The 18,338-nt window shown below is 44.1% G+C and overlaps 1 protein-coding gene across 5 annotated transcripts in view; it reads right to left on the reverse strand.

Moving 5' to 3' along the window:
* The window catches only part of LOC112228865 (disks large homolog 4), a 92,396-nt gene that overhangs the window by 27,373 nt on the left and 46,685 nt on the right, over positions 1-18,338 (reverse strand). For 3 of the 5 annotated variants that reach the window (XM_042309505.1, XM_042309504.1, XM_042309502.1), the window contains exon 3: positions 12,857-12,913. The exons of 1 other annotated variant lie outside the window; for it this stretch is intronic. In XM_042309505.1, coding sequence (XP_042165439.1) covers positions 12,857-12,913 — 57 coding nt within the window. Of the gene's footprint in view, positions 1-6,368; positions 7,336-12,856; positions 12,914-18,338 lie in introns of those variants that run through there. One more of the 5 variants, XM_042309506.1, reaches the window with a different exon arrangement.

The following is an 18,338-nucleotide window of genomic DNA, read 5'->3' on the forward strand; positions in this document are numbered from 1 at the left end:
GATCAATTCTCATTTGCTAGGCTCCTAGGCCTCTGGCCTAGTAAGCATCTCTTTGTCAATGCTCTGTCTTGTAAGTTAACCTTAGAATCGATATGCCTCGAATAAGGCTTTGTTAATGTCAGTGTTGCCTACATTAACATGTATGCCTTGTATGTGAAACCATTCATTTTACAAAGTTATTAAATAATACTTGCTCTGATATTTGCTCCTCATGACCATTCGTTGATCTTAGTCAGCTAAACCCATAATACTTGATTAAACATGGTCCAACTGAAGCCTCCTGCATATGATTAATTATCTTTATAGAGTAAGAGAAACATTTGAATAGGCTAATTGCTTAGCCTTATTACGAGTTGCACGTGAGGTATGTAGAAAATCATCGACACAGTATATACACATGTATTACTGCCCACTACACCAGCACACTCCGCTGACAGGGTCTGAACAAGCAGCAGTAATCACCAGAGGACAAGGGGTGAGGGCAAATGACAAAAACGCTGAGAGCCATGAGAAAGGATGGAGAGCCATGGAGGGGAGTGTGACTGCGAGGACAGATAAGGGGCTGAAGGAGCGTGATGTAATTGCTTGATTTCTAGACTCACGATACCCTGGAGCCATTGAGAAGAGAGAGAGAGAGAGAGAGAGACAGAAAAAGAGAGAGCTAGAGCCCTATATATATCAACTTGCAAATATATTTGTTTCCTAAAGTAAGGTGGTTCATTTATTGATGCTCTATGTCTGTCTGTCTGTCTGTCTGTCTGTCTGTCTGTCTGTCTGTCTGTCTGTCTGTCTGTCTGTCTGTCTGTCTGTCTGTCTGTCTGTCTGCCTCTCTGCCTGTCTGTCTGTCTGCCTGTCTGTCTGTCTGTCTGTCTGTCTGTCTGTCTGTCTGTCTGTCTGTCTGTCTGTCTGTCTGTCTGTCTGTCTGTCTGTCTGTCTGCCTGTCTGTCTCTCTGCCTGTCTGTCTGTCTGTCTGTCTGTCTGTCTGTCTGTCTGTCTGTCTGTCTGTCTGTCTGTCTGTCTGTGAGATACAGAGAGAGAGAATGTGTGTTTTGTTTGTTATCTGATTGAGATAGTTAGTGGATGTGTGTGCTTGCAAGGGTGCATTTGGCTGAGTGTACTGTTGACGTATACACATGCTCCTATGGAAGAGGAGGAGGGATGGCTCCAGTGTGCAGGTTTAGGGAAGAGGAGTGACAGCCAGTGTTATGTCAATCAGTCTGCTGGAGAGGTTAAAGGTAGTTCACCGGCAGACAACTGAAAATAGCCCCACAAGATCACTACCTCCCTAGAGTTGAAATGTTTTAACATCAAATCGGAGTCGGGCCTCAGAGAGTGCTGAAATATGAATGCACAGCTAGCCTAAATATGCTGACCAGCAGGCTTTCACCAGGCCTCAACAGGGGAGCACAGAGAAAGACAGTGGTGGGAGAGAGAGAATGAGAGCGAGAGAGAATGATCGAGAGAGAGCTGGGAGGGAAGGTAGAATAAACGGAGCGGTGGAGTGGTACTTTTTGTGTGTTCATTAAGAAAGCGATCGATGGCTGCTACACCTTAAACAAAGCCTTCATTTTGTTTCTGCTCCAGCCACAAATCTATCATCCCTCTCCTCCGGATCAATTGGCACTAGAGAGCATGTCTGTACTGACAGCAGGATGCAGAAAGATCCTTTTTAAAACACAATACACTACGGGATCAGGTCAGAGTTTTGTGCAGGCCAGTCAGGTTCTTCCACACCGATCTCGAGAAACCATTTCTGTATGGACCTCGCTTTGTGCACGGGGGCATTATTATGCTGAAACAGGGAAGGGCCTTCCCCAAACTGTTGCCACAAAGTTGGAAGCAAAGAATCGTCTAGAATGTTATTGCATGCTCTAGCGTTAAGATTTCCCTTCACTGGAACTAAGTGGCCTAGCCCGAACCATGAAAAACAGACCATTATTCCTCCTCCACCAAACTTTACAGTCGGCACTATGCATTGGGATAGGTAGCGTTCTCCTGGCATCAGCCAAACCCAGATTAGTCCGCCGGACTGCCAGATGGTGAAGCATGATTCATCACTGCAGAGTTTGCGTTTCCACTGCTCCAGAGTCCAATGGCGGCGAGATTTACACCCCTCCAGCCGACGCTTGGCTCTTGTGCTGACGTTGCTTCCAGAGGGAGTTTGGAACTCGGTGGTGAGTATCGCAACCGAGGACAGAGGATTTGTATGCGCTTATGCGCTTCAGCACTCGGCGGTCCCGTTCTGTGAGCTTGTGTGGCCTACCACTTCGAGCCGTTGTTGCTCGATTTCATACACCGGTCAGCAACGGGTGTGGCTGAAATAGTCTAATCCACTAATTTGAAGGCGTTCCCACATACCTTTGTATGCCAATGTAGCAGTTGGAAACAGTCAAGAAAAATGACAGAACAATGCTGTCAGCAGATAGTGTCTTCAAGACTACAGAGCTTTGAGAGAAAATGAATGTGTGTTGTTTCAAATGAAGACACATAAGACATACCTATAATAGGGATCTTACAGGCTAATTCAGGTAACAGGCCTAGTCACTGACTTCATTTTCAGGAAATAAAAAGCCTAACATATGTCGAGTAGGATAGCTGTATGTTGCATGCTGTGTTACAAGCAATGTGTGTCCACACAAGTTAACACAAGAAGTGTCATAACAGCGTGCCCCCGATATACACTCAACAATTCATCTGGCAGAACACAAAGCAGCTTATCAAATGGCTTCAGTCAGTCAGGACAACATTAACCACAATTAACCTAAAAGCTATGCCAACAAGATCTACTAACACACACATACCCACTACCCACACCTACACTATCCCCCATAACATCAATCACAATCCTCTGGTCGTTTGACTGCTTCATCTTTCACTGCTTCACCCTTCATATTGCAATCTAGAGACATAAAGGGACTCGCGTGAGTAGCAACAATCAGACATTTTTATTGGAGTGTTTTAATCTTCCAAAACAGCACTGATTGCGCAGTCAGTCAGGCAACTAGAGATTGGTTTCTATTTCTGTAGCTGCTGTGTCTAAATGTGTACTCTGTTTAAGGGAGAAAGCGGGGTAAACAGATGCTGAGTGAGATAGGGAGCGATACCAGGAGCAGAGACAGGAACAGAAAAGGCCAGCACACTCCAGACTGGCCCTGACCTGCAGGCAGCACAGCTCCAATGAAGGAAGGACAGGAGGAGAGGAGAGGAGGGGGGACGAAGGAGGGAGAGATACTATATATGTGGGGGAAGGGAGGCAATGGCAGCAGACCCATACGTGTGTGTGTGTGTGTGTGTGTGTGTGTGTGTGTGTGTGTGTGTGTGTGTGTGTGTGTGTGTGTGTGTGTGTGTGTGTGTGTGTGTGTGTGTGTGTGCGCGTGCGTGAACAGTGTGTGCGCATGTGTCACTGTGCATGCAATGGGGATGTTACAGGGGTTTATCTGGATGGGACATCATTCACACACCAGCATATCAGCATACATCTGTAGGATGTGGCAGGGCTTGCAGACAACGAATTACAAAGGATAACGAATTACAAAGGGAAACCCAGCCATGAGATTCCCAGTGATGCAGAACTCCCAAACGATCTAAATGCCATTTATGCCCACTTTGAGGAAAACAACAAAGTCCTGCATGAAAGCCCCTGTTGTTCCGGATGACTGTGCGATCTCGCTCTGCGTGGCCGATGTGAGTTAAACGTTTAAACAGGTTAACACTCGCCAGACAGAACACCAGGGTGCGTTCTCAGAGCATGCGCAGACCAGCTGGCAAGTGTCTTCATGAGCAATTTCAATCCCCCATTGTTCAAGTCGGTAATCCCAACATGTTTCAAACTGACCACAATTGTCCCTGTTCCCAAGAACTCCAAGGTTACCTGCATAAAGAACTATCGCCGTGTAGCACTCACATCTATAATTATGAATTGCTTTGAAAGGCTGGCCATCAACAACATCATCCCAGACACCCTGGACCCACTCCAATTCACATACCACCCCAACAGATCCACAGATGACGCAATCTCAATTGCACTTTACACTGCTCTCTCCCACCTGGACAAGAGGGGAAATAACTATGTGAGAATGCTGTTCATAGACAACAGCTCAGCACCATAGTCCCCTCAAAGCTCATCACAAAGCTCAGGATCCTGGGACTGAACAACTCCCTCTGCAACTGGATCCTGGAGGTCCTGATGGGCAGCCCCAGGTGGGGAGGGTAGGCAACAACACCTCCGCCACGCTGACCTTCAACAGGGGGGCCCCTCAGGGGTGTGTGCTTAGTCCCCTCCTGAACTCCCTGTTCACCCACGATTGCATGACCCAATAGATCAAGTTTGCTGACTACATGATGTTGATAGATCACTGACAGTGATGAGACAGCCTACAGGAAGGAGGTCAGAGACTTGGCAGTGTGGTGCCAGGACAACAACCTCTCCCTCAATGTCAGTAAAACCAAGGAGCTGATCAAGGACTACAGGAGAAAGAGAGGAGAGTATGCCCCCATCCACATCTACGGGGCTGTAGTGGAGCAGGCCAAGAGCCTCAAGTTTCTTGGCGTCCACATCACTAAGGACAACATAGTCCACCCACACAGTCTCCTCATACCCCTCAGGAGGCTGAAAAGGTTTGTCATATACAGCTGCACCATCGAGAGCATCTTGACTGGCTGCAAGCCTGCATCACTGCTTGGTATGGCAAATGCATCGCCCTCGACCGCAAAACGCTACAGAGGGTGGGGCGGATGGCCCAGTACATCACTGGGCCAACCTCCCTGTCTCCCAGGACCTCTATATCAGGCGGTGTCAGAGGAAGGCCTGAAACATTGTCAAAGACTTCAGCCACCCGAGCCACTGTTCACTTTGCTATCTTCCAGCAAACGATACCGGAGCATCGGCTCCCGGACAAACACTCTCTGAGTAAGCTTCTATCCCCAAGCCATAAGACTTCTAAATAGCCATAAGACCATTAAATTGTTCATTAAATGGTTACCCGGAGTATCTGCATTGACCCTATCTTGCACTGACTCTATGCACACTCACAATAATATACAGTATATACGCACTATACACACTCTCACACAAAACCCACACACATTCACATACACACACACACGCACGCACGCACACACATACACGCACACACACACACACGCACACGGCTGCTACTCTGGTCTTTATTTGTATTTGTATTCTTATCTAGTCACATTTTCCTGCCTTTATGTACATATCTACCTCAAATACCTTGTACCCTGCACATTGATCTGGTACTGGTACTCCCTGTATATATAGCTTCATTCTTGTTGCTATATTTGATTTTTTTGATATACGCATCGTTGGGAAGCGCTAATAAGCAAGCGTTTCACGGTAATGTCTACACCTGTTCTATTAGGCACATGTGACAAATACCATTTTATTTTACATCTCGCACACCATTCTTTATTAAAACCTCAAATGCACTCCCACAGAAAAGCCATAGGGTGTGCACATGTGTGTAATGCTGCATGTGTTTGTGTTTAAGAGAGAGGGAGAGCGAGAGCGAGATATAAGGGCCTCCTACACTTTCCCTGCACACTGAAGCTGTACATGACAAATGCGTAGCATCACTTTGTTACAACAGAAGGGACTCAAAGGATTTGGTCAGAGAGTTTTGAGCACAATATACTCCCACACAGACACAGACACGGGCTACGCTACAGCGTACAAAGAGGAGTCACAAAGGAAGATTTGACCACATTATCGTGACATAGGGTCTGTGATTCACGCATTTCTCAGAGGCCAAATGTGTGGCTGCTATATCCTCAATCCAGAAATCCAAGCGTTATGTTTGTAAGTGCCAATATTAGCAAATGTTTAACGAATCCATGAAAGAAACCATCCACTGAATTGAGAAAAGTCTCACTCAAGAAATAGAGTTTATAATTCCCTCTATCTGGCCAGCATAAGCATTTCCATTTGACATTCTGGACAGAGAGTTGACCATCCTGATAAACTGGTAACCAAACAAAGCTTTTGATGAGAGTCAGACTACAAGTGCTGGAACAGACATGGACCATATGACCATACCAATTCAGTTTTTTGACTCCATAAAGCAGTTTATCTAGAGATGCTTCGGAATAAGCCTTTCACTCAAGGTGCAGCACAAATTTAAATGGATGTCAATGTTCAATATTGCATTACACAAACCGATCTATCATATCTATTTCCATAGAAACAACACAAATCTTCATTTTTCATTTAGATAACATCAGATACATTCCCATTTTCAAAATCCATAGGGAACCACCGAAACCATACCAAATATCAACATGACATAGTTGTATCTGACAAATCTATCATCAGACCAGTCAGTCAACAACCACTTCTAATTGGTGCCTACCATTATATGATGCGGATGCTTCTTGGCTTTCCGGACGTTGTTGATGAACCGCCGGCCCATTTTTTTGGCATACCACACGGAGACGAACATCCTGCCTGAGTGCTGAACACTGAGCCGCCGTGGGGATCCTAACAAACACCGTTCACCTCCCAAAATGATGGACGAGCCGGATAAGTGGGTGGCAGAGAGAGAAGAGAGGAGGTGCTCTCAAGGGGCGTTTCCTCTCAAAAAAACATGACAAATTCATAAACCCATATTATATCAAGGCAGTTTGTCTGCCACATGACAACATTACTAGGAATATCGGTATAGCCTGGGAATATCTCGATGTAAGTGAAAAAATACTTAAAATAACCTCATACTAAACATGCACTTTCAACTAATGCAGAATTAGGCCAGCCTACTTCAACAATAGAAAGACAAAAATGTCAACAATACCCCTGATATCAAGCATTGGGCTGGGAAGGCAGATAGCTTTACATTCAAAGCCAGACAAACACTTTTAAATCCGGGGGTACCACAGTCCCGGTCTGGGTACCAAAAATAACTCTGGAGAGGCGGAATAGAGTTTGGACTCCGGCGACAATGTTCCTTCCACCCCCTGCTCTGCTGTGTAATCCAAGTGTGGAGTCGGTCATTAGAGGAATCCTCAACACGGCAGTTTGGGTGGGATTGTATAGCCTACCTGTCGGTCTGATAATTAACCTACTGTTCAAATATGAGCAATAGCGCTATTTTGAACAGCTGTCAAAATAGCCAAGCCTACGACCGGGCTACGTATTTGCATCTGCATCTAATTTGGGAAAACAAGCTAAAACCACATTCGTCTTCTGGATATCTCGTTCTGATCTAAAACGGGTTATTCTTTATTCTGAGGTGCGCGACCGGTGTCTCCCTTCGAGCTCCATCCTCCGCTTTACAACAGCCCGCTGTAGTCTCTCTCTCCTGAGCGAATATCCCCTGTCTCTTTACCCTTGTCCTGTGCTCACTGAGATACAGTTTATGCTGCTGCAGCGGCTGCTGCACACCCCCCCCCCCCAACCCCGGGGAAGGGGGAAAGTTTTATGGCAATTATGATGGCGGGGGATGGGTGTTGATTGTGTTAGTGGTGTCGATGTTTGAAGAGGGTAGAGCTGGGGTTGGGGTGGGGACTATGGCACAAGGGGTGATAAACCTAAATTGACATTTTAATCTAAAGTGAAACACACTGCAATATGATTGGTCATACATGTTTAATATCCCCGTGGTCTGCTCAAAGCGCAATCTGCACCACTCATCAACTAAACATGGCATAGTAGCAACCCACTCGACCATCCTAGCGATTTACACAGTGTTATCACAATGCAGTGCAGTATGTATGGCAGACATGCAGCCTTCCAATGAGCTAGTCCTCTCTAGCAGGCAGCGCCAGTCTGTCTGTCTGTCTGTCAGCCAGTCAGTCTGTCTGTCTGAGCTGAGTTTGACAGTGCTCCACTTCCAAGCTTGTCCGACTCTACAGGGCTGTCACTTTACTACAGTATCACTGGGACCAGAGAGCACATCTTTAACGTTTAATTCAATATTCTGTTTCTCTCTCTCTCTCTCTCTCTTTCTCTGTTATGTCTGTGTCCTCCCCTTCCCTCCTAACTTCCTCCCCACTCTGCTGCAGTCAATAAAGTAAGCACCATGGACAGCAACACAGGACAGAGATGGAGCGCTAAGTAAATGCATAAGTGCACGCACACACACACACACACAAGCGCACACACTCACACATGCACACACACGTACACATGGGAGTTATGTAAGGACATGCAAAGCTGACATAGTCATTGTGTGTGTGTGCCATTCAGAGGGTGAGTGGGCAAGACAAAAGATTTAAGGGCCTTTGATCGGGGTACGGTAGTAGGTGCCAGGCTTCACCGGAATGAGTCAAGAACTGCAACGCTGCTGGGTTTTTCACACTCAACAGTTTCCCACGTGTATCCAGAATGGTCCACCACCCAAAGGACATCCAGACAACTTGACACAACTGTGGGAAGCATTGGAGTCAACATGGGCCAGCATCCCTGTGACGCTTTCGACACCTTGTAGAGTGGAAGGTTAAGAAGGTGTTCCTAATGTCTTGTACACTCAGTATATATGCACAAGTGCACGCGTTCACACACACAAGCACACACACACGAGAGTTATGTAAGAACATGCAGCGCTGGCAGCCTCACTTTGGTAAATACAATACCTTTCTCCCCCTCTTACCTCATTTTCTCTCACTTCCAATTACAGGGCCCACTCTACTCTCTACTCTCCCTCCCACTACGATCCCCCCTCGCCTCTATCTAATGCTGACGATTCTCTCCTCTTCTAGCGCGCATCGTCTTTGCCTTCCTCTGCTCTCTCCTCTCCCCTCCCCAGTAGACCCGGGCTGCTCCTGCACAGTAATTACATTGGAGCTGCAGGGACGCCTTTAAACATTTATTAAAGAAAAGTAAGGAAGATGGAGAAAATGAATATACAAGTCAGATACAGAGAGGAGTGCAGAGAGAAAGAGGGAGGGGAGGAGAGAGGCAGGGAATAGGGAGAATGCAGGGCCCCGGTGGAATACACTAGAGAACATTTTTAATTGAATTCCTGCAGAAATAAATGACTGGGTTACTTTACTGTAACCCAAACATGGCAGTTAATCTGAGGGTCAAACGAACTGAACTCTAATAGCATGCATTACATGAGAGGCGAGGGAGAGAGGGAGGATGCTGAGCAGAGGGCGGGGGAGCAGTTGAGTGATAGAACAGTATAGTGTAGTGAGTAAAGTAGGCTAATGTTGAGTGTAGTGCAGTGGATGGGGGGAGTAGTATTGGGTAATAAGGATCAATATAATCATGTATAAAGAAGGGTTAATAAAACAAAAACACCCCCATTGGATTGGCGCTGAAAGCCAATCCGTCAAATATCCTGTCAGAAGGCCCTATCATAAACAGGTCTAATTTAGACCTAATTCAGACCTGATTTAGATCTCAGACTGAAAACAGTCTTAAGGGCTCCAAGCCAAAGCACCGTGACGCTGGTGCCGTCATCTCCATAACTGAGGAGGAGGGTTAAGCCAGCATCCTTACAAAAACACGTCAAATTTGCGGTTTGACGTGTTGATCTTAATTTTGACGTGTAACCATATTTTCACACGTATTACATTTAGAGTTCACGTGTTAATAACACCACCTTTCACTAGTGATATGTTCACGTGTCCGAAAACCACGTGTTTTTTTTTTCACGTTATTTTTTTTTTGTAAGGGCAGGGCCATCTCCTGTTGCCATGCCAACCCACTGCAGTGCTTCCTGAGGCGATCCTACCCATAAAGCATAAGAACAGTGCAGAATAGGGCAGGAGTCCTCAGTGTTGTTTGCAAACTGAGCACATTTAAGCACCTAGCAGCCAACGACACCACAACTGCTGCCATCTGCCTATAAAACTACATCAATGTCTTCCCGTCAATGCAGAGGCAAGAGTGTGTGGGTGCGGGTGTACGTTTGTTGGGGGAGATAGAATTTATTGGATCACTGCTGACTGTCTGGGGAGGTGAATCCCTAAGGCGCACTCTACACAATGCAGCATCACACCCCAGCCCATATTGACACACACACACACACACACACACACACGCACACACGCCATATGGGGATAAATGTGTTAAAACCTTTTTTTTCTCACTCCCTCCTCACCCTTCCTGCCTTCTACATTTCTAATGAGCTGCATATACACTCAGTGGCCAGTTTATTAGGTACACCATCTAGTACCAGGTCGGACCCCTCTTTGTCCCAGAACAGCCTGAATTATTCGGGCATGGAAACATTGCTCAATTGTTATTAAGGGACTTAACGTTCCCCACACCATTACACCACCACTACCAGCCTGTACCGTTGACACCTGGCAGGATGGGGTCATGGACGCCAAATCCTGACTCTGCCGTCAGCATGACGCAACAGGAACTGGGACTCGTCAGAGCAGGCAATATTTTTCCACTCCTCAATTGTCCTGTGTTGGTGATCGCGTGCGCACTGGAGCCTCTACTTCTTGTTTGTAGCTGATAGGACTGGAACCCGGTGTGGTTGTCTGCTGCAATAGCACATCCGTGACAAGGACCGATGAGTTGTGTGTTCCGAGATGCCGTTCTGCACGCCACTGTTGTACTGCGCCGTTATTTGCCCGATTGTGGCCTGCCTGTTCGCTTGCACAATTCCTGCCATTCTCCTTCGACCTCTCTACAACGAGCTGTAGGACTGCTCGATGTTTTTGGTTTGCTGTACCATTCTCTGGAAAACTCTAGACACTATCCTGCGTGAAAAGCACAGGCCGCCGGCCATTTCTGAGCTACTGGAACCAGCGTGCCCGAGCTGGTCTCCAAGCATTTCATATTATTTTGTATGTAAATCCGAGACACTCCCTTTAGTATGATGTGTTATGTTTTGTATGGTATGTATTAATTTATGGATGGCCATCACACTTTTTGTATGTTATGTTACGAATTCTAGCTAGTTGGCTAATGTTAGCTAGGCTAGAGGTTAGGGTTAGGTTTAAGGGTTAGAGGGAAGGGTTAGCTAACATGCTAGGTAGTTGCAAAGTAGCTCAAAAGTAGTAAGTAGTTGAAAAGTTGGCGATTAGCTAAAATGCGAAAGTTGTCCGTGATTAGATTCCAACTTGCAACCTTACGTTTACCATATAATGTCTAGTCTATGAGACCAAGCTGGCGCGCCTGGCATCATCAAAGTCGCTTAGGTAACTCTTAGGTAACTTGTTTTGCCAATTCTAACGCTCAATCGAACAGTAACTGAACGCCTCAATGCCAGAATAATGGTCCAACAGCAACTTCAATTTGTTCACAACAACTCATCACAACTCAACTCATCATTAAACATATGCATCACTGTATATGCTGCATGGTCACCTTTTCAAGGTTATAAAAAAAGAGATGATAATTCCACAGTTAAACACTGCCCCCTCCTGGCCACAGTCAATCCTTGATGCCCTGGCCGAAAGCTCCTTTGAAATATACAGTACTTCACAGAAGGATTATTTAAATTTCCATATCATGTAGATAGATCATTGACACAATATCACAACTGACCTTGGCAATCAGCCAGTCAAATAGACTAGGCAGCCAATGCTTCTCAGGTTGGGACTAGAGGGAGTGCAGCTACGACTGGAAGTTACTTCTCGTAGCAGGTTAGGAGAGAGTTTTAACTAACCCTAAACATTTTCTCAACCTTATCCTAAGTCTCCTAACCTGCCACGTGAATTATCCTAGCCTGCTGAGTAAATTACCCTAACCTGCTACGAAAACGTCACTTCCGGTCGTAGCCGTACTCCCTCTAGTCAGAACCTGCTTTTCACCACAAAATAACAATATTAGGAGCTTATCACATGTTTTTAACCTAGATTCAGAACAGAGTGAAACTTCACACATAAAAAAGTACACAGACATTAGCTAAGTGGATACTGCAGAAGATGTAACATCGCTCTGTAGCAAAAAACATCATCTGCAATGTGAGAACGACCAGTCCAGATGATGGTTCTGTATGAGCATGACCACATTATGACCACATCACATACAATAGAGATCCTATTACATTACTAGAGGGGATATGTCATATGCCCTCAAAGTTCCATATTGGGCTAAAAATGGCAGACATCTTGGTCAGGGAGAAATCCAAAACCAGTCTAATTTAATGAATGACAGTAGAGGCATAGGGGATGCATTTCCTGCTTTTACTTATGCAGCAAAATAAAAGTAAGGCATATGATTTATCAGAAATTGTGTATTGGAATTGTAGTCAACCTAAAATATAGTAATATAATTATAAATACAGTTTATACAGGTTTTAGAACAACTTTCTGTATGAATAGCCTCTAAAATATATGTAAAGAGATGTATTTTTCTTGGAAAAGCTGTCAGTGCTATTATCTGATACAATAGCCGTACTTGTTGCATTCACAACTTGTCTAAGTCCCATCATCAACTGATTCCAGCCAGTGTTTGGTTGCGGATTGACTTCATTGTTGAAATGGAATGTTTGCATACTGGCAGTTAGTGTGAAAAATGAATGGAATCATTCCCTCAAAACTGGCTGGCTAATTAACATACATAAAGTGCAGATACATTCTTCACAGTCATCTTTTTACACAATATCTTAACACAGCACTGGCAAACCATGGTTGAATAACTCCCTGCCCAACATGGCTGACCTTTGGACCATCATCTCAAGGTTAATGTACATTCTAGTATTCTAACTCCTGCCCACATGTCACAGATGAGCACTATGACCACAGTGAAGATGACCTCATTATTGCAACAGACTGTGATAAACTGTGATAATTACAACCAAGCTCGACTTGCAGGACTCAAAATGATGTCACAATACATCACAAGTAAAGATGTAAGAAAGCCACTGCGATGATGATGATGATGGTGAGGACAGAACAGAAGCGCTGTGAGCATCAGGAGGTGCTGTGCTCTTACCAGTGTGGAAACAGCAGAGGTGTACATAGGATTGTGGCCTGATGACATCAACACCGGCTGCAAAACAACAGAGGAGGGTAAAGGGTAAAGAGGAGGGGTAACTACTGGTGAGGAAGTAAGAAATAAGGAAGGGGGTGAACTGAGAGGAATCGGTATTAGCACAGCAAAGAAAGCGAGTCGGGATAAAATAGTATAAATGGGAGGTGAGTAATATTAAGGCAATACACTGAGAGGTTAAATTGCAGAGTGGTAGGCAGGTGAACATACAGAGAGAAGTGCCCAACCCCAAACCAGGAGGAGGAGGAGTGACGTAAGTAAACAAAGGAAGGATTATACAATTATTCAACTGGAATAGAAGGGGTTAGTATTGTTTGTTCAGACAAGGCAGAGTGGTAGGAAAGAGAGGGAAAGCCAGGCGATAAGAAGGCGAGAAACAAGAATGGAATCGGGACATGGACGTGGAAATGCAATCAGGTTTTGTGCAAAAACAATATGAAATAAAAACACAAAAAACCTGCAGTCACCATCATTATTCCTGCCATGGGGTGTAGCATTCCAGATTATAAACTGTATAACGGCTTGATCTCTCCTCGTCCAATCAGCAACTAGGACCGGAGTTATCCATTTTAAAATAAGGACCAGTGATGATTATTGTACCATTAAAGCCAGACTTGTAATTGTTTTTGATGTCAACAAACGGAACATTTCGCCTGAAGTCAATTCAGTTTCTCCAGTGCAGAAATTTAGTTGCTGTTCCTCTTTCTTAACACATGAGGGGGCAAATGAGACCGTGATAACAGATCTAACAGTCTCAAAGTAGGGCAGTATTCCAAAGTGGTGCAGGTGCAGTAACCTCGCACCTGCACAACTTTGTGCCCCCGGTGTCACAGGAAGGCCAAGAAGATCATCAAGGACCCCAGCCACCCGAGCCACGGCCTGTCCACCCCGCTACCATCTTGAAGGCAGCGACAGAACACGTGCATCAAAGCTGGGACCGAGAGACTGAAAAACAGATTCTATCTCCAGGCCAAAAGACTGTTAAATAATCATTACTAGCAGGCCTCCGCCCAGTACACTGCCCTGAATTTCAGTTACTGTTACTAGCCAGCTATCACCCGGTGCTCAACCCTGCACCATAGAGACTGGTGCCCTCAGAAAGTATTCACACCCCTTGATTTTCAGTAAAAATGTACTTAACAACTCACATACTCACATAAGTTGCATGTTTAACGTATTTTTTTTAATGACTAAATCATCTCTGTACCCCACACATACAATTATCGATAAGGTCCCTCAGTCGAGCAGTGAATTTCAAACAGATTCAATGACAAAGATCAAGGAGGTTTTCCAATGCTTCGTAAAGAAGGGCACCTATTGGTAGATGAAAAGCAGACATTGAATATCCCTTTGAGCATGATGAAGTTATTAAATACACTTTGGATGGTGTATCAATACACCCAGTCACTACAAAATCACACGCGTCCTTCCTAATTCAGTTTCCGGAGAGGATAGAAACCAGTCAGGGATTTCACGAGGCCAATGGTCACTTTAAAACAGTTAGAGAGTCGAATGGCTATGATAGGAGAAAATGGATGTAGTTACTGGATGGATGTAGTTACTGATTTTAGTTACTCCACAATGGTAACCTAATTGACAGAGTGAAAAGAAGGAAGCCTGTACAGAATAAAAATATTCCAAAACATGCATCTTGTTTGCAGTAAAACTGCAAAAAATGTGGCAAAGCAATGAACTTTTTGTCCCAAACACAAAGTGTTATGTTTGGGGCAAATCCAATACAACACATTACTAAGTACCACTCTCCATATTTTCAAGCATAGTGGTGTCTGCATCATGTTATGGGTATGCTTGTAATCGTTTAGGGCCTGGGGAGTTTTTCAGGATAAAAATGAAATGGAATGGAGTTAAGTACTGGCAAAATCCAAGAGGAAAACCTGACTTAAATCTACTTGAAAATCAATGGCATGACCTGAAAATGGATGTCTAGCAATGATCAACAACAAATGTGACAGAGCTTGAAGAACATTGAAAAGAATAATGGGCAAATGTTGCACAATCCAGGTATGGAAAAATCTTAGAGACCAGATCCAGACAGACTCTGTAATTGCTGCCAAAGATGCTTATACAAAGAATTGATTAGGGTGTGAATACTTATGTAAATTATATATTTCTGTATTTCATTTTCAAGAAATGTGCACAAATGTTTAAAAAACATGTTTTCAATTTGTCGTTATGTCGTTATTGTGTGAAGATGGGTGAGAATTGCTTTTATTTAGTCCATTTTGAACTGAGGCTGTAAGTCAAGGGGTGTGTGAATATTTTCAGAAGTCACTGTAAATCGTCATTGAACACTGGTCAATTTAAGAAAGTTGACATGTTGTTTATCCACTTCATTTGTATATGCCGTATTCTAGTCCAGGCTCATCCTTATAAACAGTGCATTCGGAAAGTATTCAGACCCCCTTTTCCACATTTGGTTACGTTACACCCTGATTCTAAAATGTATTTGAAAAAATGTGTTCCTCATCAATCTACACACAACACCCCATAATGACAAAGCAAATAACGTTTTTTTTAAATATACTTTTGCAAAATGTATGAAAAAAATTAAAAACTGAAATATTACATTTACATACGTATTCAGAGCCTTTACTCAGTACTTTGTTGAAGCACCTTTTGGCAGTGATTACAGCCTCGAGTCTTAGAAATGATGCTGCAAGCTTGGCACACCTGTATTTGGGGAGATTCACCCATTCTGCAGATCCTCTCAAGTTCTGTCAGGTTGTATGGAGAGCATTGTTGCAAAGCTATTTTCAGGTCTCTCCAAAGATACTCGATCGGGTTCAAGTCCGGGCTCTGACTAGGCCACTCAAGGACATTCAGAGACTTGTCCCGAAGCCAATCCTGCATTGTCTTGGCTGTTTTCTTAGGGTCGTTGTCCTGTTGGAAGGTGAACCTTCACCCAAGTCTGAGGTTCTGAGTGCTCTGGAGCAGGTTTTCATCAAGAATCTCTCTGTACTTTTCTCCATTCATCTTTCCCTCAATCCCGACTAGTCTCCCAGTCCCTGCCACTGAAAAACATTCCTACAGCATGATGCTGCCACCACCATGCTTCACCGTAGGGATGGTGCCAGGTTTCCTCCAGACATGACGCTTGGCATTCAGGCCAAAGAGTTCAATCTTGGTTTCATCAGACCAGAGAACCTTGTTGCTCATGGTCTGAGAGTCCTTTAAGTGCCTTTTGGCAAACTCCAAGTGGGCTGTCATGTGCCTTTTACTGAGGAGTGGCTTCCGTCTGGCCACTCTACCATAAAGACCTGATTGGTGGAGTGCTGCAGAGATGGTTGTCCTTCTGGAAGGTTCTCCCATCGCCACAGAGGAACTCTGGAGCTCTGTCAGAGTGATCATCAGGTTCTTGGTCACCTCTTTGACCAAGGCCCTCCTCCCCCGATTGCTCAGTTTGGCTGGGTGGCAAGCTCTAAGAAGAGTCTTGGTGGTTCCAAACTTCTTCCATTTAAGAATGATGAAGGCCACTGTGTTCTTGGGGACCTTCAATGCTACAGACATTTTTTGGTACCCTTCACCAGTTCTGTGCCTCGACACAATCCTGTCTCGGAGCTCTACGGACAATTCCTTCGACCTCATTGCTTGGTTTTTGCTCTGACATGCACTGTCAATGTGGGGCCTTATATAGACAGGTGTGTGCCTTTCCAAATCATGTCCAATCAATTGAATTTACCACAGGTGGACTCCAAGTTGTAGAAACATCTCACGGGTGAGCAATGGAAACAGGATGTACCTGAGCTCAATACTGAGTCTCATAGCAAAGGGTCTGAATACTTTTTATTTGTGTAATACTTTTGCAAAGAATTCTAAAAACCTACTTTTCGCTTTGTCATTTTTGGGGTGTTGTGTGTGGATTGATGAGGGGAAAAATGTACTCAATCAATATTAGAATAAGGCTGTAAAGTAACAAAATGTGGAAAAAGGGAAGGGGTCTGAATACTTTCCGAATTTCTATTCATATACTGTCCATAATGTCTACATACTGTACACCATCATATACATATGTATTTATATTCCTTACTCTGACATTGCTCGTTCTAATATTTATATCTTTCTTCATACCTTTCTTTTATTTTTCTTGTGCGATTTGCGTGTATCGTTTTCTATTGTTAGGTAGACCCTGCACTGTTGAAGCTAGAAACATAAGCGTTTCCCTATAACCCCGCAATAACACCTACAAAATATGTGTACGGGACCAATCAAAGGTTATTGGATTTGATTTGTCCCAACAACACAAATGCAGGTGGCGCATTATCGGCAACACCACAACCTGAATCAGTGATAATCTAATCCAGCCTAAATCTATACTAACCAGACAGTCCCACGGAGGGGCGTTTGATACGAGCAGCATATACAGAGAAGTACAAAAAGAAAAAAGAAAGAAGAGACATCAAATCCCCTTAGGTCCTTTGGACAGGGAGTGTAGGACAATTCAACTGGGCTGATGATGCTTCGCTGACGTCATATCGCAAAGGTCCAAATGTAGACATTCTCAGTGAAGTCCTAATGATCTTTCTCTCAAGCAACTTTGATACGGTTTGCGATCGTTTTTTTCACGGTCCTTGACTCTCCCCCTCCTGCCTACTGGATCAAAAATAAATCCAGGAAAAGGCGGATTATATTATATCACATATCATATCACGTCACGTCAGAGTACACAAAAAGAAATCCAGCACACAGATTGACTGAGGCACACTGGCACACTGTGAACGTCGGTCACAGAAGCATAGACGGATGTGAATGCATGTTTCCCGAGAGAGAACGCACCGTGGGAGAGAAGGACAGGAAAAGGATGTCGAGTGATAGAAATAGACGATTCTGTATAGATCAGAGAGGAAGGTGCCTGGTATCCATTCAACAACGAAAATATCATCTGGGTGTGTATACATGTGTGTGCTCGTGTCTGTGCATATGGGTCATTGAACAGAAGTGGTGCACATTGGGTGTTCGAAGTTATTTATGACCTATTATTCCCAAACGTCCAGCACAAGTCTTCCAACTACAGTATGTCATATAATGCACACACACATATTTTGTGTTGCATATTTGACATTTTACCTGAATTGCTTACCACCCCACTAAATGTGTGAAACTGAAACTGTGAAACTACTGAAACTGTGACAAAGTTGCAATAAAGAGAGAATAATGCACAGTAGTGATCATTTTGATGAACCTATTACAGATTCATTTAATAAATTGTATTTGCATACCAAATGAACAAAATAGTAAAAACGTGACTTTTAACCTGATTTCCTAAACCTTACAATTGAATTAAGATAAACATCATCTCTATTGTTCTCTGTAAAATGTTCAGTGTTGACTGTATGAATCTGAAACCTGTTGATTGATTGAATGACTTATGCATCTAATCAATTTGCAATCGCACAAAAAAAAAAAA

Source organism: Oncorhynchus tshawytscha, linkage group LG30 (assembly GCF_018296145.1).
Source record: "Oncorhynchus tshawytscha isolate Ot180627B linkage group LG30, Otsh_v2.0, whole genome shotgun sequence".
Taxonomy (NCBI): Eukaryota; Metazoa; Chordata; class Actinopteri; order Salmoniformes; family Salmonidae; genus Oncorhynchus; species Oncorhynchus tshawytscha.